This window comes from Agelaius phoeniceus, chromosome 2 (genome assembly GCF_051311805.1).
Source record: "Agelaius phoeniceus isolate bAgePho1 chromosome 2, bAgePho1.hap1, whole genome shotgun sequence".
In the NCBI taxonomy this organism is placed as follows: Eukaryota; Metazoa; Chordata; class Aves; order Passeriformes; family Icteridae; genus Agelaius; species Agelaius phoeniceus.
The window spans coordinates 33,803,343-33,827,460 of record NC_135266.1 but is presented as its reverse complement, the minus strand read 5'-3'; the positions used below and the strand labels follow the sequence as shown (position 1 = coordinate 33,827,460).

The 24,118-nt window shown below is 36.6% G+C and overlaps 1 protein-coding gene across 2 annotated transcripts; it reads left to right on the top strand.

The window, feature by feature from the left end:
* TUBGCP5 (tubulin gamma complex component 5) lies at positions 1-23,742 on the top strand. Of its 2 annotated transcripts, XM_054654000.2 has the most exons (24): positions 1-279; positions 2,766-2,819; positions 2,904-3,012; positions 5,011-5,107; positions 5,697-5,807; positions 6,348-6,427; positions 6,903-7,038; positions 8,600-8,717; positions 10,140-10,229; positions 10,934-11,027; positions 11,339-11,585; positions 11,702-11,904; positions 12,582-12,697; positions 13,996-14,264; positions 15,153-15,351; positions 16,529-16,717; positions 17,258-17,440; positions 17,707-17,791; positions 17,885-18,005; positions 18,685-18,863; positions 19,598-19,723; positions 20,296-20,384; positions 21,517-21,617; positions 22,695-23,742. In XM_054654000.2, the coding sequence occupies exons 1-24, from the start codon at positions 119-121 to the stop codon at positions 22,739-22,741; spliced, it is 3,204 nt and encodes a 1,067-aa protein (XP_054509975.2). In that variant the 5' UTR covers positions 1-118; the 3' UTR covers positions 22,742-23,742. The 2 variants fall into 2 exon arrangements, with proteins under 2 accessions (XP_054509975.2, XP_054509978.2); XM_054654003.2 differs by lacking the exon at positions 5,697-5,807.
* Positions 23,743-24,118: the final 376 nt, after the last annotated feature.

The following is a 24,118-nucleotide window of genomic DNA, read 5'->3' as shown; positions in this document are numbered from 1 at the left end:
CCTCGCGAGAGGAGGGCGGGAGGCGGCGGCGGCTCGGTGCGCGCCGCGGGCCGCCCCGGTGTCCCTGCCCCGGTGTCCCTGCCCCGCCGTTCCGGTGTCCCTGCCCCGCTGCCGGGCCATGGCGGCGCCGCCCGCCTCGCCCGGCCCCCGCAGCCGCTTCGAGCAGGAGCAGGACCGCGCCGTCCGCGCCCTGGTGCGCTGCGTGACCAGCCTGCCCGAGGAGGAGCTGGGCGGAGAGCGCTTCCAGGCGGCGCTCAATTTCGCCTGGTCCAACTTCAGGTCAGCGGGAGCATGGAGGGTCCCGGTGCCTGCCGCGGGGTGTGGGACGGGGCCGCGGGCCCGCCCTGAGCCCTGTCTGGGGAAGCGCCGGGCGCTGTGTGCGAGTCTCTGCCGCAGGATCAATGACTGCTGCTCCGTCACTTTTGGATCTTGATATTCTAGGGGTTTTCTCCTGCTCTGTTAGAAGGTGCCTTTCAGTGTGTTCATTTAGCCGCCCGAACTTTGTTGGAGGGAGATACGTTATGGTTGTGTATAAAGAGCAAGTGAGGAGGACTCTGCCAAACGGAGATAAACCCTCTGGCTGAGAATGCTGTGCTGCTTGTGTGAAAGGTTATCAGTCTACAGGAAAAGAACGTGTTTGGTGTTATTTGGGCTTGCCAGAAACATGGTCTTTATTAATTTGTAATACGTAGTAGCCCTTTAGACTGCCACCCAAAATGCCCTTACTCAAGTTTCACTCACAGTTTTCAGTTATCACAGTTATTGCTCCAGTCTATTCTGTCCGCTTGAGTCGGACTCGATGATCCTTGTGGGTCCTTTCCAGCTCAGTGTTCTGTGAAAGCTGTGAAACTCTTACACGATGAATTTCCAATTACACTTACTAACTGCTCCCTCTGTGAAATTGTATGCAGCTAGTGGCTAATCCATGTACAATCAATGCTACTTTACGTTTTTGATGCTGATTAAGTGCTTTTTTTGAGGAAGCAGTAGCATTGCATCTGCTAACGCAAACTATTAATAGGCTCCAATAAAATTATTTTAATATGCAATCTGACCTTCAGTTTTTGTCAGCTATATGCTTGTGAAGCTGTGTGCTCTTTTAGACTGGGGAATTGTTGAGCTTTTATTTGGATTTTTTATGTGTCAAGAAAACAGAGGGGGTGATGCAAAGTGAACAAGAAACTTTTGACAGGGAGGGTTGGGAAGAGGAAGGCTTTTTTCATGCCAGAATTGTTGTCCAAGGAATGTGCATGGAACATCAGCCTGAAATTGTCTCGTATTACGTTTGCAAACAGTGAGACCTTAGATTGTAGCAGAAATACTCCTTAGTTTCAAGTTTGTGAAAACTGTGATTTGTATTGTTAGATTTCTTGATGTTTCTCTGCTGTACTTCTTGGATCCACCTATTTATTTCCATGAGCACTCAAGTCGTCTTCTATTCACGTTCCCAACTTGCCTAAAAAAAAGATCCTTTTTTTTTTTTTGCATGTATGTTAGTCATTAATTAAAGCTTTGGGTAACAGACTAAATAATTTTCACTAAAAATTTCCCTGCAGCTTAATTTTTTTTTTCAGGACAGATTCTTGGTTTGATTTTTTATTGTCTTTTCAGTGTGATATTCTAAATCTTCCAGTTCTTACACTTACCACCATTTTGAATTGATGATTTCCTATGTAAGCTAATGTGCTGTAATAAATTAGATATTTTCTTAAACCTAAATGCCATCTACTTAAGCTATATTTTATTGTGCTGTTATGCCAAATCCCTATACACAGTTGAAATCAGACTAACATATCTGTAGTTAACGAAGTCTTTTTTCTTTTCTATAGCATGTGCCTATCTTCATCCTGCAGTGCTTCTTACTAAAAATCCTTGTTAACTGCCTTACAGTTTCACATTCTAGTTAATTACTTTGGCATTGAGGTGATTTCATATTGTCTTTTGAATTTTAGTCTATTTAGCTTAACTGTTGCTCATGATTGGGATTCAGCAGTTTTCATTTCTGTCTGTGGTCCTGAGAATTTTATCACTTTCTATCACCTGTTGCTGGAAACATTGGTTTGGTTTTGAGGGCATATAGAGTGTCTTGACCTTGTGCTCAGTGTTGTCACATCTTATTCCCTGTTTTTTAGTTCTCTGTATCTAAACAACCTATTCATAGCCTAATTTAGTCTCCAAAATCCATTTTACTTTTCATAAGTTCTTGTTTTGTCCCTATATGTATATATACCTTTGTTGGTATATCTGTCTTTATTTTTGATCATGCCAGAGCTTATTTTTGATCAAGCTCTCTTTTCACTTAGACACTCTCCCTTATCCTTTGTTAAAAGGAGCTTCTTTTGGGTTTAGAGGCCTTCCCATGTGTGTGTTTGTTTTGCCTATGCCTGCAATGCAGGTCCCAAATAATTTTGTCCATTTGACATCAATGCCTTTGACAACACAGTTCTTGATCTCCTTGCTCTACTTGACTTAGCAGACAGCATACTTTAATTGCTTAGTTTGCTGGTACAGTAGTAATTTTCCATTCAGCTTAGAGTGCTGGTTAGGTGTAACCTGCATTCAATTTTTTCTTCTTTTCAGGCCAATTATATTTAATCTTTCTTGAGCTAAGAGATGTCAAAATTGAATTTTTTTGATGCTTAATGCTGTTGCTGAACTAAGTGTGCATTCTTACACTAGTAATGTTGTCTTCATATGTGTAAATCAGCTTTATTTTCTTCTTTAGCTTCCTTTTAAACATATTCTAATACAGATTTCTTACACAGATTTCACCGGTTTCTTGATGTGAACAGTCATAAAGTAGAGAGAACAATAGAAGGGTAAGTTTTATGTCTATATATTAATAATGCATTGGTTATATATATGTTTTTAAAAAACCTTTTTGATACTATTTGTGTTATTAGAATACATGAAAAATTGGTAATTCATTCTGACCTTGGAAAAGCTGCAAGCTGGAAAAGACTAACAGAAAAATTTCTGAACTTGCCCCTCCCAAGTACTGAAGAAACAAAGGTATGTACGTTGCAATTTCCTTGTTCTTTTTTTCCGTCCCTCTTGCATTTGCACTGACAATGGGAGCTTCAGTTGTAACGTGTTGGAAATTTCAGGTGACTTAGTGTGGAATCCTCAGGATAATATAGGTAGCAGCAACCACCATCTAAACCCCCACGTTGCTACAACTTAGTAGTGGGCTTTGGAGTTGCTGTTCAGGTCATGGATTTCTAGAAATTAAAAAATTTGTCTTCAGCACATAGAGTTTCATGATTTAAAGTGCATGATCTCATTGCAGAGCAGGTGTTTTAGGGTCAGCATTGTACAAATGCTGCAGCTGGAGTCTAGGTGAATCTGGATTCCTGTCTGTACTAAAACAACAATGAACTGAGCATTTCTTATTCTTTGCCAATTTTTTTTACCTTAAGTAATCCATCTGGGTGTTTTGGTTTTAGGGTTTTCAGTTGGAGTGCTCCTGTTCTGTAGCTTCCATATTGAGACTGGGTGTGTTTCACCATTGATGCACTTTGTATCAAATCAGTTTAGGATATGGAGTGGATGAATATGGCAAAAGTTGTCTCAGTTTTCTCTCCAGTGTGGCAGTGTAATACTGAACTGGATGTTAGAAAGTTTCTCCTGTTGGGAGATTTAAGCTTCTGATTTAAGAGGCGGTGCTCCATATAATGGTGTTCTTTAATAGAATCATGTGTTCTGAGCTGCAGTCTGATTATACTTCTCTTTGAACTGACATTTATCTTTCTTTGGATGTTCAAGGTTCCTTTTAATTTATGGGGAAAACCCAGGAGCCCTTAATAGCTTACACATATTCAGTTACTATACTGTAGTCTCTAGATTTTGGAAAATGTACCTTTAGTATTGCTTGTTTTGAGACTTGAATGAAATTAAAACCAACCAAACCAAACACCCAACTTCATACTTGAATGTTCCAAGTATCCTAAGATTTTTTCATTTCCTTCTTAAAAATGCAACTGGGGTGTGGCTGGACATAGATTAATCTCGTTTTTGGGAAGTTAAATGGCATTTAGTTTTTAGCAGTGACACATAACTGGGAAGATTAACTATTTATTGGTTTCTATGACTGGTAAGTGGAACACCAGCTCACACATGTGGTTCTGTCAATGGTTTTCTTTGACAAAATCCGTAATGTTTGGTAGGAACATGTTATAATCCTTGTATAGTAGGTGGCTATCATGCTGCTTTATCAGGAATTTGAATAATTTTTTTCTAAAATGCAACTGGAACTCATTCCAAATCACCTTTGTGTGTTTATGAATGTGTGAAAGTGTATAAAGATTTAGACAGCAGAATGTCTAGATGTGAAATGGCTGAAGATCTTTCTAAATTTACAATGAGGCCAAAGAAAAATCTTTCTATAGTAAGAAATGGTTGTACATTGGTAAATAGATTTTAGGGAATGGACAAAAATACAAATCTCTGGACCATACCAGTGTTGGCACAGTATTCTAACCTGATAGAAGACCTCTGTTTCACAACTACAATATTGGAGTTAAAGATTCATCCTTAATGATTTGTGTAGATTTTCAGATCTGAGAAGATAATGTGAAAATGATATTAAAATGTAGTGATTTTAGCTTCTGTTTGAAATAATTTGCCATGTGAAAAAGGAAGCTAAGACTTGGTTTCCTACAGGCCCATTACTTGTGTCCTTCCAGTTCATCCATGTTTATGTGGCTGTCCATTATCCCTTGTCCTGAGGTGACTTCTTTCACCTTTTCCATATTCTCTGATTATTGGCTCAGTAAGAGGCAGTGTATGCTGTGGCTGCTTTTGAAGGATCTGTATACTGATTGGCTAATTAATAGGCAGAAGAAAATGGGTAACATTCAATGACATGTTGCAGATGTTATTTTTGTAATTCAGGACTGGGGAATGGGAACTAATGGGGAGCATTCCTGCATAGGAATAGGCTGACTTTGTTACTAAGCAAAATCTTTTAGACCGCTTACAGACTTGCTTTTTTTCTAATGTGTTTTAAAGACGGATACACACTATTCCATACTGTCTCTTCTGTTGTGTTTGTCTGATTCACCATCCAACACCACCTATGTGGAAAAACCAAGAGTCAAAGAAGTGGGTAAGTTTGCAAGATGTTTATATGGCTAATGAAAGATACAATCTGCAATGCAATCTGATAAAAAGAACATTTTTCCTTTCCATTTTATAATCTCCTTCACTTCACATTGCTTTATTGGTTGTCTTTATAATTTATACATTTTAAATAGCTTGCAAGTCTTTCCTACCCCTGTTTATGCTGCATCACTTAAGTTTTTCCAGCCACTGAAGTACCTTGGGAACTCTCTTTGACTTGTACAACTATGACAAACAAACATTCTCCACCTGTTCAGCAGTGCTTACATGCTCAAAGACAGACAGTGGATTTCTATCCTGAGTCTCTGTCTTGCACTTCAATATTATATCTCTTGAAAAAGTTTTGGTGATGTAAATTCCTACGTTTCCTACATAATCAAGGAAAGGGAGATACATTTGAAGGTTTCCAGAGGGAGATCCCAGCTGCCTGCTTTCTAAAATAGGATTTTTCACTCAGTGCCTGAGAATGAGGCTTGTGCTTGAGTGGATACCATCCCCCATTTGTTTACAGTGTTGTATGATAGACTGAAAGAAGAATATTTCAGACTAACCTAAAGAAAATCTTGCATCTTAAGATTCCTTTTTGAATGATCTCTGCACATTCCCTCGGCGGTGTTTTGAATGCACTTTCAGCCCATTCCAGGAATGTGAATATGAAGAAGTTATCTCAAACAACACTAATTACAGTTGAGTAAGCTTCATGTTTAAGATATCATATGTTGTAAGTGTGATTGTTACTTTGAAAGTATCACACATCACATCATGGATATGTGGTGTCTTTTTGGAGAGTAAGACAGTTCTTGGTTTATGTTGTTTACAGTCTGGGATCCTTGTGCATATTTAAATTATACATTTAGAATGTTTCCATTGAGCTAAATGGGACTTCCTAGTCACAATAAGTGGTGTGCTGCATTCTTGCATGTTTTTCCAGGATTGAAGTGTAGGGTAGGGTAACATAATATAGTTAAATGTGCTGATGGCACACTGTTGCATATTTTGAGTGTATAAGCAATAAAGCAGAGAATTAGTAAGTGATATACATGGTTGATACATCGCAATTTGTGTCATGTTCCATAACCTTGTTAATGGAACAGTGGTGTAACCTTAAGTGGCAGGTAATGTCTTTTGTTTTAGCTATAGACTATCAAGATAATTTTAACTTCAGAAGTGTTTCTAGAAGAAAAGTTATGTGGTACTTACTATTTTTATATTTATATTTCTCTTAGAAAAGGAAGAAGAATTTGATTGGGCAAAGTATTTGATGGAAGGAGAAGAAATTTACTTTGGCCCTGGCGTAGATACACCAGTAAGTAATTTCTTAAGGTAAAACCCCAGCTGTATAAACTGGTTTGAAGTGTGTCAGAGACCTGATTGAGTTGTCCTACAACATGCTCTGCATGTTGATTCTTGCAGGATTCCCCATGAAATAAAACAGACCCCAGCAGAATAACAGTAATAAAATACTTTTGTTTTTCACAATGTTTTGACTTAGTCCTGCAGTTAAACTGTCTGCTTCTGCTGACCCTTGCTTCTACCTAATCAGAGCTTGCTGCAGTTCTGTGATCTTTTCCAGATCTCTCATTATTAATGAGAGATCTCTGATTATTAATGTTGTGTATAACTTAAATCATTCTCTGTTAGACAGTTATGTTAATCCTAGTGTCCTAAATTTACTTTATAGTGTAAAAAAGAATAGTTAATGTTTGGTGGGAATAGGACCTGAATATAGATGTGTCTGCTATGTTGTACTGAAGTGTCCTGGTGTTTGTTGTACTTCATAGGATTTGTCTGGAGAAAGTGAAGAGGAAGAGGACACTCAGCCCTTGAGTAGGGAGGACTCTGGTATTCAAGTAGACAGGACACCTTTAGAAGACCAAGATCCAAATAAGAAGGCAGTACCTAATGCTTCCTGGAAAGGTTAGAATAAGCTGTAATTCTTCTGATATAGATACTAAAATTTAGCAAGGCAATACAGTTTTTTTTATTATTCTTTAGCGAGGTATTGTGTTACAGATCTATAATTGTAATATACGATGCATGTTACTGTTCATTACTAATTTTTTTACAGTAAAGAAACAATATGGAAAGTTTGATCTGGTTTCTGTTGGTGCCAATGGAGAAGAATTCTGTTCATTCCTGTGGAAATTTACATGAATATTCCAATATAGAAATGAAAACTTAGAGTTAGTGTAGCATGTAGTTGTATGGATATAATGTAAATTTTTAAGTATCAGAAAGCTGAAACAAAATTTATTTTCCTACAGAAATACTTGGCTCATTTGCAGGTATTAAATGTTTCTTAAAAAAAAGGTTTATTTAGTTAAAACACCAGTGGCTTTCTCTTGAATACCTTCAGGGAGTATTAAATGTAGCTGTATTCTTTTTCATAAAATATTGTGGGGTACAGTTTACTTGGCACATGATAACTACATAGTATATATTATATGAGCAGTAGCTATCTAGCTGGGATTAGGCAAAGTCCTGTTGGCAATTTTAGAAAATTGTCCTGTTCACATTTTAGAAAAAAATGTTTTAGGTAATGTACTAAATGTTTATAAAAAGGAATGTAGTGATAAAGTTGATGACATTTGGCAGTTTATTTTTTAAGTCAGCCTATTTTTGTATATGGCATTTGAGAATTGCCTGAGACAGAAGCATTTTTTGAGAAAAAATTGGAAACCACGTAAATCTTCAAGCTTAAAGAATCATATATCCTAAGCTGGAAGGGACCCTCAAGGACCATCAAAGTCCAGCTCCTAGTCCTGCACAGGATCACCCCCAAGAGTCACACCATGTGCCTAAGAGTGTTGTCCAAACATTTCTTGAACTCTGTCAGGCTGGTGCTGTCACTGCTTCCCTGGAGAGCTGTTCCGGTGCGCAACTGCCCTCTAGGTGAAGAACCTTTTCCTAATATCCAACCTAAACATCCCCTGACACAGCTTCAGGCCATCACCTCAGGGCCTATCACTGGTCACCAGAGAGAAGAGATCAGTGTCTGTTCCTGCACTTTCCCTCTTGAGGAAACTGTGGTCCATGGTGAGGTCTCCCCTCAGTGTCCTCTTCTCCAGGCTGAACAGACCAACTGACCACAGCTGCTCCTCATATGGCTTCCCCTCTAGGGATTTAAGGTCTTTGGGTTGGCCACCTTTGGACACTCTCTTATAGCTCTCTCTTATATTGTGGCACCCAAAACAGCTCACAGTACCCAGGTGAGGCCTTACCAGCACTGAGCAGAGCTTATTTTTTAGGACTTTTACAACATTTGTAAAATGTGGAATTTCTGTGTCAATTAGTTTGTGCACAGTGGTATTAAATTCCCAGTGCAATAAAGTGTAAATGATTGTAAATGGTAATTCATTTGAAAAGATTTGTGATTCTGCAGCTGAATGAATAGGCTTATTAATAACTTTTTCCTGTGTTTTGTAAGAATTTCCTGCACAAATAAAACCACCTTGCTGCCTGTCCTGTGTTTTCACAGTTGCTGAGCCTGATGCCCGCAGCTGGCTGGAGCAGCACGTGGTTCCTCAGTACTGGACAGGAAGGGCTCCTCGCTTTTCACATAGTTTGCACTTGCATTCCAACCTGGCTGCAGTCTGGTAAGAACACAATATCACTTACGTGTTCCTTCCTGGCATACAATGCTAAATATTGACTTTTTTAAGCCTCTTTAAGATACTATGGCTATGACAATTCACTTAAGAACAGAATTAAAGGGGTGCAAATTAATAAAAACTAAATAAAAGGATAAGAATCTATTAATAGAAAAAGCAGCTAATTTGTTCTTCTTTTAAAGTTTCTCATGTCAGAGAGGGGGGATTTAATTTTTTAAAGACATGAATCTTACTGTTGAATTTTGTTTGGCTTGACCCTTATGAAAGTCTCTGAGGACCTAATATAGGTGGTTTGTAAGTAGTCCTGGAAGTGAGGAGTCCCCTAATGTTTAAATTTTTAAAACGTTTTTCGTGCCTCCCTTACAAAGTTAAACAAAAATTTTGTGTGGGGAAGGAACTTAAAATAGTATTTTGCCATAATCTGCCATGGTCTTGGAAAGAAAATGAGAATTAAAAATAAAGGGGAGTCTAATTCTTTCCTGTCCCAAATTTTGATGTGTCAGTAATGAAGGTCATTAGCTTTGCCCTTGGTTTTCTTAATTTAATGAATTTTTTAATGAAGGAGTTATTTTAGTATAAGGTGGTTGTCTAGCCAGCTATGAACCACAACTTGCAATGAATATTAGAAAATGGGTAACATCAATAAAGCAACACTGCTTCTGCTGCAGTGTTGTTAGGAGATGTATGTTTTACATATATGTATGGTATATAACTAGTATTACTTAATTTGAACTTTGTGATTTTGAGTGTGATTGCATAACTTTTTCCACTGATGATACCGATGAGTAAAAATACTGAAAATGTAAATAATCATTCTAAATTATAATATACGTCACTAAAATATGAAAAGGTGCTGAGGAAGGTTTACAAAGAATTGCATAAGACAGGACCATAAGAGAAAATTCTTCGGTGGCTATGAAAGTTTCCACTTCTTAAGTAAACTTGTGGGTTAAAGGGAGAATTTTCTTTTATGGGTTAGAGAAATTGGTATTTTTCTTTTTAGCTTAGTATTTTTTCTAGAAAGTAATGATAAGATTTCACAGCGCTGAATGAGAAATAACTGAATAGAAATAACTGAATAATTAAAAAAAAAATCCCCAAACCTACAACCTCCCTCCCTCTCCTGCCTCTAAAATAGTGGAAATGCAATACTTCAGGCATTTGCTACTTAATTTCTTATCTATGTAAGATGAGATAATATTTGGTTATTTCCCACAGTATCTTGCTTAGCAATATGAAAATAAACTGTGCTTTTTTGATATACTTAAAATGTCCCTATGCACATTGAATCTGCTCAGATGTGAGCAGAAGAAAACTAAACCTAAAGATTATTGCTTCATTCTTACTTTCAGGTGATTCAGCTGTTATTTCAGCCATTAAGTTGTTTTTACTTCCTTTTTTTCTAAGGGACCACCATTTGTACACCAGTGATCCTTTGTACGTGCCAGAAGAGAGGACACTGGTCACAGAAACTCAGGTTATACGAGAAACTCTTTGGTAAGTGCAGCATCACAAAGCTTGCATTTTAACTTTTAGTGTTTCTCTCAAGGAGATGAGAGGGCTATCTTTGAAGATGTCTGAAGAGGAAATTATTACTGAGCTTTTAATTTACACTGTTTCTGACAGTAAAGATGCTGCATGTGTTGTTAACCATTTGAGGCACTGGAACAGGTTGTCCAGAGAAGTTGGTGGATTCCCCATCCCTGACAGGTTGGGTGCAGCTCTGAGCAGCCTGGTCTGGTGAGAGGGGGTCACTTCATGGCCTAAAGACTGGAACTAGATGATCTTTAAGGTCCTTTCCATTCTGTGATTCATGAAGAAGAAGGTAGCTTGCTACTTTTTTTTGGCATTGATTATTAAAAGTCTAGTTGTTAAAAAGAACCTATTTGTTCTTATCTTGTCCCTATAGATTTATAAAACAGTGTCCAGTTTTAGAAAGCAGGCTGAGTCATCCTATATCTGGAAATTATCTCAACTGGAAAGAAACTGGAAAGAAACTTAAGGAAATAATTACTTCATGCCAGTGTTTAATTGTTTTTGTTCTGGCAACAACTTACAGTACCAATAGCATCATATTTGATCTGAGGTCTCCTGTTACTCAAAGAAAATAAACTTTTAAGCAAGGGAGAGCTAGTTCTTTTATTAATTACATATAAGTCCATTAAGGGAGAAAATTACTACTCTTTTTGTTTCTTTTCAAGGCTACTTTCAGGAGTGAAAAAGCTTTTTATATTTCAGCTGAACGATGGAAAAGTGACTGTGCGGAATGATATTATTGTAACTCATTTAACCCATGTAAGTTGTTTTTGAATCTCAGAGGAATATGTCATTAGAAAGTTGTAATTTGTGGGAATAGGAAATTAAAGTGCTTGTGGAAATTTCTACAGTTTTTCTGCATATTTCTACAGTTCTGTTTCATCTAAATTGGAGCATCTGGCTTAATAAAACTGAACAGGCTTTTCCTATATCTGAGAATGTGATGAAGCAATAGCAATTACAGAATTTTATAATATTTTAATTCATAAAAATAATATTGTAATTCAATTTATGAAATACAGTTTTTGTTAGATGATTCTAAAAGGTGGTTTGTTTTTTTTTTTTTTTAGAATTGCCTGAGATCTGTATTGGAGCAGATAGCAGCATATGGTCAAGTTGTATTTAGACTACAGAAGTTTATTGATGAAGTGATGGGACACACCCCAGAAAGCATAATGCATGGAACAGTTTCCACTCCAAAGAAGACTACTGAAGCCCCATTCAGAACCTACCAAGCTTTTATGTGGGCTTTGTATAAATATTTTATTAGCTTTAAAGAAGAACTTACTGAAATTGAAAAATGTATAATCAACAAAGGTACAGTGCAAAGGAAGTTTTACATGAGGGAGATACACAAATAATTAATACTGACAAAATTTGCATTTTTGTTGGATGTTATTTTATGCATCTTGGGTTTTTTCTTTTATTTCCAGATAAAACAGTCACACTTTCTATAGTAATAGATAAGTTGTCTCCCAGACTGGCCCAGCTGAAGGTGCTTCACAAGGTGTTCAGCACAGGAGTAGCAGAAGTGCCACCTGACACTAGAAATGTTGTACGAGCATCTCATCTACTTAATACCCTCTACAAAGCTATTCTGGAATATGACAGTGTTGGAGAGGCATCTGAGCAAACGGTAGGGGAAAAAGAATTCCTTCCTTAATAGAAAAACAACACACTAGAAATAACTAAATTAGTTACTAGATTTAGTAACTAATGCATTATTGTTTTTTAACATGAGTTCACTCAACCTGACGAAAATGGATTTATGAGAGTGTTTTCTCTCCACAAGAGCAGTGTTTTCTGAGGACCGGGGGGAAGGACTCTGAAAAATCAGGGTCCAGGAAGCTGTTTTGAAAGAGGGAACTTTGGAATAGCTTTCCCTCCTATTTCTACAGCTGCATGATTCAGTTGATGCTGAAATGTGGGAGTTTGGATTTTTACAGTAACGTGATTATACTATTGAAGATATGGTTGATGTCATTGTAGCCTTTTGTTTTCCTGATTTTGATGTTATGAAACCACAGAGTGTTTTATGACTATCCCTTGCTGCTTCAGAGATGTTAGGGTGAAAAGATACTGTTTGGATTTGTGATTACAAGAGTAACAAGGGGAACCGTGAATAATACAGGCTTTCATTAAAAAAAAAGCTGCAATTTTTATTTTAATGTTTTATCTTTAAAATCCTTTAGTGTAGTTGTGTATATGTTACAAACTGATTACACAATTAAGAGATTAGGCTTCACCATATTGCTTTCAATGTTTGGTATAAAAACACTCAGCCAGTTTTTTTCTTTTTTCCTTTGAATTCAGGTATCCCTTTTGTTCTCTCTCTGGGTTGAAACTGTGAGGCCATACTTACAGACAGTGGATGAGTGGATAGTCCATGGTAATTTGTTTGATCCTGCAAAGGAATTTATTATTCAGAGGTAGGGATGCTTGATACTAGACACACATAATGCTATGCAAGTAAACCTGCTGTAGAACCTAGGGCAAAGGGTAACAGTAAAAGCAGGTTTTCACATTTGTAATTTTGCTTAAGAAATAACTTCTTAATCATACTTAATCATAACTTGTCTCAAACTTCCCATTAGGGAAATTACATAGATATGGATCTCTATCACATATTGTTGTAGAGTAGAAATCCATTATTTTGTGTTTTTTCCATCTATAGTAAATAATGAGCAGGCTGACTTGGAGTGTACTGACTTTTTTTAAAAGCAATTAACCATTTTTCAAACCCAAGACATTTGCAAAAATTACAAAATTTACTTTTAAATTCTTCTATTAATCTTAAGTTGTTATGAATCAAATGCTATTTGTAATTAAAATAGTCATTGCTTCTGACTTGTGGTAAAGTTAATATGGTGTCTTAAATTACATGTGCATACCCTAAACATTACTTGAGCTATTAATTTTTGTCCTGTTGCTATGCTACATTTTGTTGGTCCCTTTTTTGACAGCTTGGAGGGGAAAGTGAATATAGAAATTAAAGTTCTGGCTTGTAATTACAAATCCATTTTTTCCTATCTGCCAAACTTAATTGAACCCGTGTCTGTTAACACATGTTGAGGTGAGCATGAAGACAACAGCTCTAGCAGTAATTATTGTAATTATTCCTTAGTACCAGAGATCCTTAGCATCCTTATTATGTCCTCTTTTTGTGGTTCTCTAGTTACGTTTTCAGTGCTACCAACAGGGCTGATCTCAACTTATATTTATGCTTCGCTTGAATTGTCTAATTCAGGTTTGTCCATCTGACTTCAAAGACCAAACTGAGTATCTGATGTAAACAACAAAAAAAATCCAAAGTGAACTAAAAATTGAGTTTCACCTACTCTAGAATTTTTCAGCTTTCCTAGTAGTAGTTACTTCAGTTTGAGGTTTTAAATAAGTCAGTAAGTCAGTCACTCATCATTTTGACGCTAAGAATGTATGCCTCTTTGAATAGTTAACATCCTGGACAAATTTAATTATAATTGCTCTATTTGACTTGCTATTGGGGTTTATTTGTTTGTACAGTTGTTTTATCTCCTGTGAGCTAGTTGTTTATCCTTTTCCTAGACAGTTTGCAAATAGGGATGACCTAATTTTACACAGTTTTGAAAATACTTTGTGACTGTCCTAAGAGAAAGGCAAAGTACAGAACAGAGAGGATACATATCCTCTAGTAACAAAGTTTTCTTTTGGAAAGGAAAATACTCAAGAGTGTTTCATTTCTTTGCAGAAACAAAAACGTTCCAGTTAATCACAGAGATTTTTGGTATGCTACTTACACGTTATATAGTGTGTCAGAAAAGACAGAGAATGAAGAAAAGATGAGTGATAATGCCAGTGCCAGTTCTGGCAGTGATCAGGCTCCTTCAAGCAGACAGCACACAATGGTTTCTTTTCTAAAACCTGTGCTAAAGCAAATTATTATGGCTGGAAAATCCATGCAGCTATTGAAGAACCTTCAATGCAAAGACGGTTCTCCACAGCAGGCTGCATCAAGAGGTGAGATGTCAGTTTGTACACCATTGTGCCTTAGGCTGTCTAACAGTATGGGTGTATTTTTGGTAATGGGCTTCCCCTGGCTTTAGAATAATATAATACTCTGTGGAATGCCAGTATTGTGGTTGGTAACTTCAGGTCTGATGGAAAACACTTCCAATCCAAACAAGTGAAAAGAGCAAAGGGAATAAAGTTGAGAGTTCCACGTTCTTTTTATTGCCTTAAATTTTTCACAAACTTCTTTTCATGTGCTTACAAAACTATTTTTTTGTTATGAGACAAAATCAGCTTGTATGTTATAATAGTAAAATTGGTAGTTTTAAATAAATAATTGTTTTCCATTACTCAGTGGTTGAGTAATCTAAGATAGCATGTGGAATTTACTTTTAAAGCTTACTCATAAGTAGATCAAAGATGTTTGGATATCTAGGATATTCATCTTGAGTGATTGTAAAACACAATACAACATTATAGCTAATGTTGGGTTTGGGGGGTTTTTTGCCTTTTTTTTTAAGGAAACAAAATAATTTTTTTCATTTTGCTGCTTCTTCATGTTTAAAAATAGAGGTAGTTAAGTTATTTTGGAGACTCACTTCAGTACATACTGAAAGATTGTCAGGTGCTAAAAGTTAATTGTCTTTGCACCTGAAGTAGAAAGTTGTTTAACAATCTCAAAAATATTTGATATTTCAGATACCCATTCTGCCATGCATTTGACCATATGCCTGATGTTAGGCATTGGGCTAGTCCTATATATTTAAACATTTATTTGAAGGTATTTTATCTGAATAGAGATCTAAATGTAGCATTTTAAAAATTAGCTTGTGAATGTTGGACTGTGGAGTTCTTTCAGTTGAGATGATGTTTTTTGCAATGTGTTGCCCAATTCAGATGCTGAAAGGAAGAGTTTATATAGGCTGTTCCTGGAATCGGTGCAGTCTCGCTTACGGCACGGGGAGGAGTCTGTCCCAGACATTATTACAGAGCAGCAGGCCACAAAGCAGAGCCTGATAAAGATGCAGTCCATAGCAGAAAGACACTTGGAACTGGATGATGTCCATGACCCACTGCTGGCTATTAATTTTGCCAGGTAAATGAATGATCTTCCTGCTGTGTTGTTGAAAGCAATATTCAGCCTGGTGACATTTGGTAGATCACATTTTCATTACTGCTGCTACTGAAAACAAGCAAGTTCAAAATAAAGGCAAGCACCAACAATCAATGACAGAAGCTAAATGGACACTCTGCTTGTGCATGGTTAAAGAAAAACAATTAAAACCAGTGAATAATGTGCTACCTGCAGTTGGTAGCTTAGAAAATTGGGGTAGTCTTTATCATAGCAGGCTTTTAACAAATAAGTGGTTTAATAGTGAATGCCATTGTTAAATCTGAACTTTTCAATGAGCTTCCTTGGTTTTTGTACACAATGTCTTTGATTTGCACCAAGTATATTCTTAGAAGAATGCAGCTTCAGTTTTGCTGTGCTTAAATCATTTAACTGTAAAAGCCTTCCAAAATTCATGTTACTTGCATAAATATTCTTCATTCTTCATAGTGAGGGAAGTCCTATAGAGAGTATAAATGTTTTGGAAATTAGCAGGAAGGATAAACTCTAAAAATCTTATTATGTGATTACAAATAAGAAAATAGCTATTTATGTTTTTACTAAATATTAATGGTGTATTTACATGTTTTAAAACTGACCTTAGAAAAGGAGGAACTTGTTTTAAAGAAATCATAGCTAGGACTTGGTTTCCCTTGCTTATTGGGACTATTCTAGTTGTCAAAATTGCTACATTAATTTAGTATCTAGCTCATTTAGTCTATCCTGGCAATAGCTGCTATGAGCTGGTCTTCCTCTTAGAGTGGTTACAACTGGCAACTAGCTTTTTAAAGAATATTTGATGCAATAATTTGATGCTTTCTTTGTAAAAACAACTAAACTTGCCAAATGTGTCACATAGACACTTTCTTCCCATCATATAATATTATAGATAATATGTTTTTCAGGAGTGTGCCTTAAGCAGGTATGTGATTGTAGAATGCTGTCCTCTATGTTACTCTCATGTCTGGTGATACACAAACAGTATGATGGATCACCTTATAGGCTGGATACATGCTCTGCTTATAATCAGCTTTTATTACCCTGCACCATATATTTCAGAGCAAAGGACCCAATTTATTAAAATCCTTAAAGGTATGACATTGTTTTATACCTCTTATGAATAATGAGCCTTCTTCCCTAAATATCTTGTTTTATTTTGAAGATTGTATTTGGAACAGAGTGACTTTCATGAGAAGTTTACTGGTGGGGATGTCTGTGTGGATAGATCCTCAGAATCTGTGACCTGCCAGACTTTTGAACTGACACTGAGGTCTTGTCTTTATCCTCACATAGACAAGCAATACTTGGAATGCTGTGGTAATTTGATGCAAACTTTAAAGAAGGATTATAGGTAAGAAAGTAGATTTCTTTTTCCTTAACTTTGTTTTTTTTTTATTACCAGTGGTATGTCATCACTAAAAGAAGCAATTCTGTGTTTTGTTTCTACTCCAGTTTGATAAACAGCTGTGAAGTCATTAAGGAGAATAGGTATAATATCTGACATGATAGACTCTTGGGCAAAAACTTGGTCTAGCTTGAATCAAGAGCAAAGCTGTCATTTGTCATCAGTGGATGTTTGGTGGGGATATTATTTCCAACAGTATTTCTTAGTAGTGTTGTCATTTTAAATTCATTTCACGGAGAGGGACAGGATTTCCAAACTCTGCTATTTCTGAGAATTACCTAGCCTCTAAGATATCTTCCAGTGAAGTCAATGGAGCTGTTAAAGCTTACAGGGAAAAATGCCTTGGTTAAACAAAGGATTCACTGTAGATTTTGTTATGTTTGTATTCAATACTGAGTTTTTAAGATTTTTGTTTCTGTAACAGTTGTGTTTTGTATTCAGTTGTATGGTGAGACTCAGGAAATGTTATATGTTTCTCCTGTTCAGGCTTGTAGAATATTTGCAGGCAATGAGAAATTTTTTCTTACTTGAAGCTGGAGATACCATGTATGACTTCTATACATCTATTTTTGACAAAATTAGAGAAAAGGAAACTTGGCAGAATGTTGCTTTCTTAAATGTTCATCTACAAGAAGCAGTTGGACAACGATATCCTGAGGACAGTGCAAGGTAAAGTGCAAAATATGCTTTTGTTACATTTCTTTCTCACTTAGCTGTATTAATGTATTTCACTTGCATAGCACAATACTAATTATTGTGTACTCATAAAAATAATGTGTTTTAATGAAGTTTTGAGCTGTTCTCCTCTTTTCTACCCAAGTCCTCCAGATTAAATCAGACAGTTAATGGTTAGCAGTGAGAAATAGAAGTTAGTGAAACTAGCTACTCATCTAAAGCAGATTCTCACCAATTACGTCACCTGTTTCCTTGCGTAGGTTGTCAATATCGTTTGAAAGTGTTGATACAGCAAAGAAGAAACTCCCTGTCCACACCTTGGATGGTTTGACATTGAGTTACAAGGTAGAGTTAAAATGGCTGCAGTTCTTACAGATTTGAAATGTTGTATGAAACTGATTTACATTTTCTATCTTTATTATCCTCTCCTCCTCCTAGGTTCCTTGGCCTGTGGATATAGTTATAAGCTTAGAATGCCAAAAAATTTACAATCAAGTTTTTCTGCTCTTGCTGCAAATAAAGTGGGCCAAGTATAGTCTAGATGTTCTACGGTTTGATGGTAAGATACTTCATCAATGAAAGTTTCTGTGTATTAACATATTCTGAGGTCTAAGGATATGATTAGTCTTCTGCTTTCTGCAGTAAGTAGTATAAACTAGTTAGTATTTTGATTCATTCTATAAAATAATAATCTATTTTAGTGTCACAAACTACATGTATTAAGCTGGGCGTGTTTTTCACTTCTTTCCAGCCTCAGGGACGGCTCCATTCATGCATCCCCTTTGTCTCTTTGATTCACGTCTAGTTAGTTATATTGGAAACTTGCTACTTCATTCTTTGCTGGTGAAAGAAAGTCTGTCTACCACACCCTAATGTTTATGTATAGTCCTTTTTATGAATAATACCTTGTAGACAATTTAAGAAAACAAGATGAAAAAAATACTCTATTTGAGGTTGAAAAACAGTAAACTGTTGGGGGATTATAGAAAGATTTTTTTAGTATTTTGTTCACCAAGTTAATGTTATAATCTTCCTGTCCCGTGTAAAGTGGATATAGACTTCATGTCTTAGAAATATAAATTAGGAAATTGATGGGTTCATCTATATTTTGAACATCAGCTAAGTAATTATCTTCCTGAAAGGATATGTTTTTTTTTACTGTTTAAACTTTATGGGTGTGACTTTTTGTTTAAGTCTTTTCCCAAAAAACACAACATTCTTGCTTTTCTTTTTTTAAGAATTAGTCTCTGCTGCAGAAAACTCACAGGTGAAGGAAGGAACTTCATTAGAACAAGGAACACTTGCTGTATTTGGACCACAAAAAGAAAGTATAAAACAACAAATACATCGCATGTTCCTCTTAAGAGTGAAACTTATGCATTTTGTCAACAGCCTGCACAACTACATCATGACTAGGGTTTGTCTTATATCACGATTTCATTTATCTTAGGAGCTTGTAACTGTAGATGAAGTATTCCTTTTCCTTTAAAACCTAAAAAAACCCTCTCAAATAAAAAGCAGAATGTAAATATAATGTCCTTTCCGCACATGTTTCAGTTTCAACTTGGCCATTTTAAATCAGTAATTCTAAAAATGCTGTTGAAGTTCTACATGCATGTGATTGATCTTTGGGTGTTACTGATTCTTTTGCCTGTTTCTCCCAGTTCTAGATGACTTAAGCACAGTAATGTAAGATGAGGTTTCTGTAAGCTGTAACTTAAAAGCTATTAGGCTTATAAAAGTGTTACAACAGATATTTTAGTTGGATGGATTCTTCTCAAAAATCTCTTGTACACAGTATATACATGACTTTCCAAATTCAAAGGCAATGCCTGTAGATACATATCTGCTCTATTATTGCCTTTTTTGCTTTTAATAAAACTAGTATATGCTCCAGTTCAGCCTCTCTCAGGATAGTCATTGTGTCCCTGTGTAGTGGCAATATATCTATTTCTGTGAGGAATGTTGCTGTGTAGTTCTGAGAAGAGCTTGAATTTTTGCTATTGATGGTAATTTGGAGGCTAATCCTAAAATTTGAGAGGGAAGAGTAAATGAATCATGCAATTTCAGGCTCTTTAAAAATATATTGGAAGAGAGTCACAATCACTTGTGTACAGCATTGAATTTAATAACTTTGGTCTTCTTTTTAAGATTCTCCACAGTACAGGCTTGGAGTTTCAGCATCAGGTAGAAGAAGCCAAAGACTTAGATCAATTGATAAAGATTCATTACAGATATCTATCTACGATTCATGATCGCTGCTTACTGAGAGAAAAGGTGAGTGAAAAATTAGTATAATTGTTGTACTGAGTTATCAGGACAAGAAAGTAGCTGTGTACTAATTATGCAGTCTGTTTTGCAGCATATATACACTAAGCAATATATAGGTACACTTGAGGAAGTAGCTTTTCACACTGAGATCCAGTTTCCCTTGCTGTTCTCAGCTCAATTCTATCAAGGAAAAAGGATAAAATTGAATTGTTTATATTGGGGACTACATGACTTGTTTGTTTCTAGAAGATGGGAGTTTTTGTACTAACCAAGGCTTGTTAATGTTAGGAGGATTATACATACTGGTATGGCAGGAAATGGAGGTACCTGGATAGCTTTGTCACCTTTTATCCCACATACTGTCTGTGCAAAGTCCACATCCAAGTAGTCAGCTGGGAAATTAATTGGAGAACAAATACAAACATCTTCACTTTGGAAGAATCACATTGTACTTAGGAGATTGTTTTTACAGGTTAGATTAAATGGCATGTGAAGCCTTTGCATTGCAATGTAATAATGAAAATTATTATGCTTAACAATGAATATCTGACTTACTCCTTGTGTTTTAATTATTTTAGGTGAGCTTTGTGAAGGAAGCCATAATGAAAGTGTTGAATTTAGTACTGATGTTTGCAGACCGTTGGCAAGCTGGTTTAGGGGCTTGGAAGTAAGTACACAACTAAAATTCTACATGGTCATAATTTTGCAGCTCTGAGTATGATTTTGTGCCCAGAACTCCACCTCCAGGTGAGGCTGCACCAATGCTGAATACAGTGGGACAGTCACCTCCTTTGTCCATCTGGCTGTGCTGTGTTTGATGCACCCCAGGATGGGTTTGCCTTCCTGGCTGCCTGGGCATCCTCCCTGCTCACTCCTGTTGAGTTCTTGTTGACCAGCACCCTCAGATCCCTTTTTGCAGCCAGTTCTTTCCCCATTTATACTTCTATTTGTGCAGCCTGCTGCTTGAAGGATGGATGATGCTGGGCAAGTCTCCAAGGCTTTGTCAAACACTCAGAAGTTGATGTATGGTCCTGAAGCCAGCTGGTGTGGACTGGCTTACTTTATATTTTTCAGGACTTATTTTCTTTGGCACAGATGCTACTTAAAACTTAGATCCTACTCTCTTGTGACATTAGGAAGTTGCTATTTTTGGCGTGTTTTTCTCATTCAGAGTGTCAGAAATAATTTGTGAATGCTGTTGATAAAGACTGAAACTCAGGGTGTGTGATAGCATGCTCTTAGCATGAAAAACATGGCAGGAAAAAGGGAAAAAGTCATAGCTGTTGTCATCTGTATCTTCTTGGGAGAGAGGAAAAAGGAAAAGGAGTGACTGTTGTGAGCTATGTCTTCTCCCTTGACTGGTGAGTGCTGGCTGACAGGGTCCAAAGCAGAGTTCAAGAGATTGCTGGATAGTAAAGCAGTGTGGGTGTCCCTGTTTCACTGGCTGTGTAGGTCCCCAAGGACCTCCAAAGCAGTAAGGACCAGGAAAGGCTCTCTTGCTTACAAACCTATGTGGGAATGATAGGTGTCAGTAGAATCACACAGCTCCTCCAAGTCACTGCAGAGATTTCTAAAATGATGACGAAATTATTAATTCCTCTTTGGTGCTCAGATGCTCCTGTCAAAATTACCTTTGTTTTTTAGAAGTAGCATATGCAGGCATAACTGAAGTATTGCAAGTTCAAGCCAGAATTCTATGTAAAGAGTAACTTTTGTCATTTACTGTGAAATTTGGTCATATTTTGAAGGTAACATAGAGGCTGGTCTGTTAAGCATTCCTCTGTTAAACTGTTTTTTAGGATGGAATCCATAGAGAAGATGGAATCTGATTTTAAAAACTGTCACATGTTTCTTGTAACTGTTCTCAACAAAGCTGTCTGTCGAGGCTCTTTTCCCCATTGTAAGTACATGAGGCTTTTCACATACCTGAGCTTACACAAGTTTGCTAGGAATGTGTTCATGTTTTAATCTGTTCTAATGTTTGTTGGCACATTTTAAATAATCTCATTTTGTGAATCATGCACAGAGAGACACCAAGACTTCACCTCTTACTAAGTTGAAGTCGTTATATTTTTAGAGTATTTGTGCCAAGCTTTTCCATGACAGCTATCTTCAGTTTATCTGTTTACTTGATGAGGGGAAGGTGTGTAGCCAAGCAAGTGACAAGCAGTTTTCTAAACTAATGAAACTAGGGGCATAGAAGAGCATTCTTTTTGTTGCTATTGGGAATGACAGCTGTGATATATCTTGAGCAGATAGGATTTTAGCATTATGGTGCCTCAGCTGCAACTGCACTGGGCTCTTGGCTCTGCCCATCTGTTGTAAGTTATTTCCTTGGCAGTAGAAACAGGAGAGGATGACATATCTGTGCTTCTACTTACAACCTGGTATGAGCTTAAATTGTTCATCAGTGCCAGTTTGAGTTAGGGGAACAACTGCTCAGTGAGGCTGTGGGGCGTCAGGGTTACTGGGATCCAGATGGGTGTTCTCACAGGTTTCTACACCACCTGTGGATGTGCCATGGGGACATGACTCAGTGGTGGACTGGGCAGTCTTAGGTTAATGTTTGGACTTGATTATTTTAAAGGTCTTTCCCAACCTAAAACCTGTGTTTAAAACAGGAAATATTTGCCATCACTGCTATTCACATCTACAAGAGCTTGTCTGCAGAACCATCCTTGAGAATGGCTTGGTGTATATAAACCTCCACAACTTCTTTTTTATGTACAACAGTATTGCAAACAAATGAGCTAATTTCTTACCAGTTGTTACCACGTGAAATAATGGGTAGCTGGTGATGAGTGTGGTGAAATATTATCTAAGCTGTCAGAGACTTAAAAAATGTCTTACTCTCCTGAAGTCCTAAAGTATTACAATTTAAGCTGGTATCCTCTTAAAGGACAGAATTGAATATTGCAATGTTTGCAAAATGCTGCAAATGCAAATATTAACTACATTTATATGGTTTGTTTCACAGTGGAATCTTTAGCTTTGTCACTGATGGCTGGCATGGAACAAAGTTAACACCCACTTTCACTGAATTAAGGAAGAACTGATAGCAGGATTTATGTTGAAATTTCTGTGTTAAAGAACCGTAAGCATTTTGCACTCCAGTTTAAAATGTATATAGCTAAATGTTGTTGGTGTTTTGGAGCTGTGTAAAATATTTTAAAATGTAAATAATGTACAGGTATTTAAGCGTGTTAGTTGTGGCAGTGTTTGTATAGGCTTCAACATCAAAAAACATGTATAGTGTAAAATGCATTCCATGTAAAAAATCTTACTTGAAAATACATTAAATATTTTTCATGCTGAAAAAAGGAATGTTTTTTTTAAATTATGAGTAATTGATGGTTCACTTTTTCCATTAATTTTTCATCTGTGAATAGGTCACAGGGCAGTGTGGAGTGGTGTGACTCAAATCTTGGTGTTAGAAGGTTGGTTGAGTTAATTTTTGGCCTTTTTTTTCCTTTGCAAAAAAGCTGAGAAGCTTTCATCTTCTTTGCTTAGTTGTTCTTAAGAAATCTTTAGGAAGACTGTTACAAGAAGCTGATGTAAAAAACTACAAGATTAATTTATCAAAATGGATTATAGCAGAACATAAAACATCAGTATTTTTTATGTTGAATGTTCAAATGCTTGCTAATTTTAGTGGTAACTCTGGTCACTTTAAGTAGGATTAAGATGAAAGTGTGTAATGTATTAGTTGTAATGATTGGACTGTTGAGATGTTTCAAATTTGGTCAGATATGACTTGACCTTTATCCTCCTTCTGAGCCTTTTGCAAGCAAACATTTACATCTAATAGCTGATCTCCTGTAAAGCAGTAGATTGTGATACAGAAGTGTACATTTCTGGACAAGTAAATGTGGAATTTGTTCTGCACGAAATGACTTGCCCTGTCTCCTCCCCTTCAAAGTTTCTCTGGAATTGTGGCATCAGTACACCTGCATTAAAAAAGAAAATCAATCATAGCTATTTACCTAATGATTTTTTTGAATAAATAAAAGGTTTGATAATTACAATTTCACTGTTGTGTGTGTTTCTGCTGAAATTAAGTCAGTAGCTTAAAGTTTGAGACATGTTTCTTTAAGGTAAATGTATGTTATTAGTGGGACTATGTGGCTCATTATAAAACTGTTTTTTCAGCTGTAAACTAATAATTATTTTATATGAAAGTGAATGCTTGTGTTTGAACAGGAGATCTCAAGGTTCTTCCAAGTTATAGCTATTAAATGTTTTGAGGAAAAGAAATTTGTTTTTTTTTCAAGTCTACCACTGAGGAAGTTTCTGCTGCCCTGTAACATGTCTTTTGTTTGACTGAGTGGAGGTTTTGCTTTAGAGAACAGTATGTTTGTATTGTCCTTTGCTACCACATGACACACTTTTCCAAGTGGATTT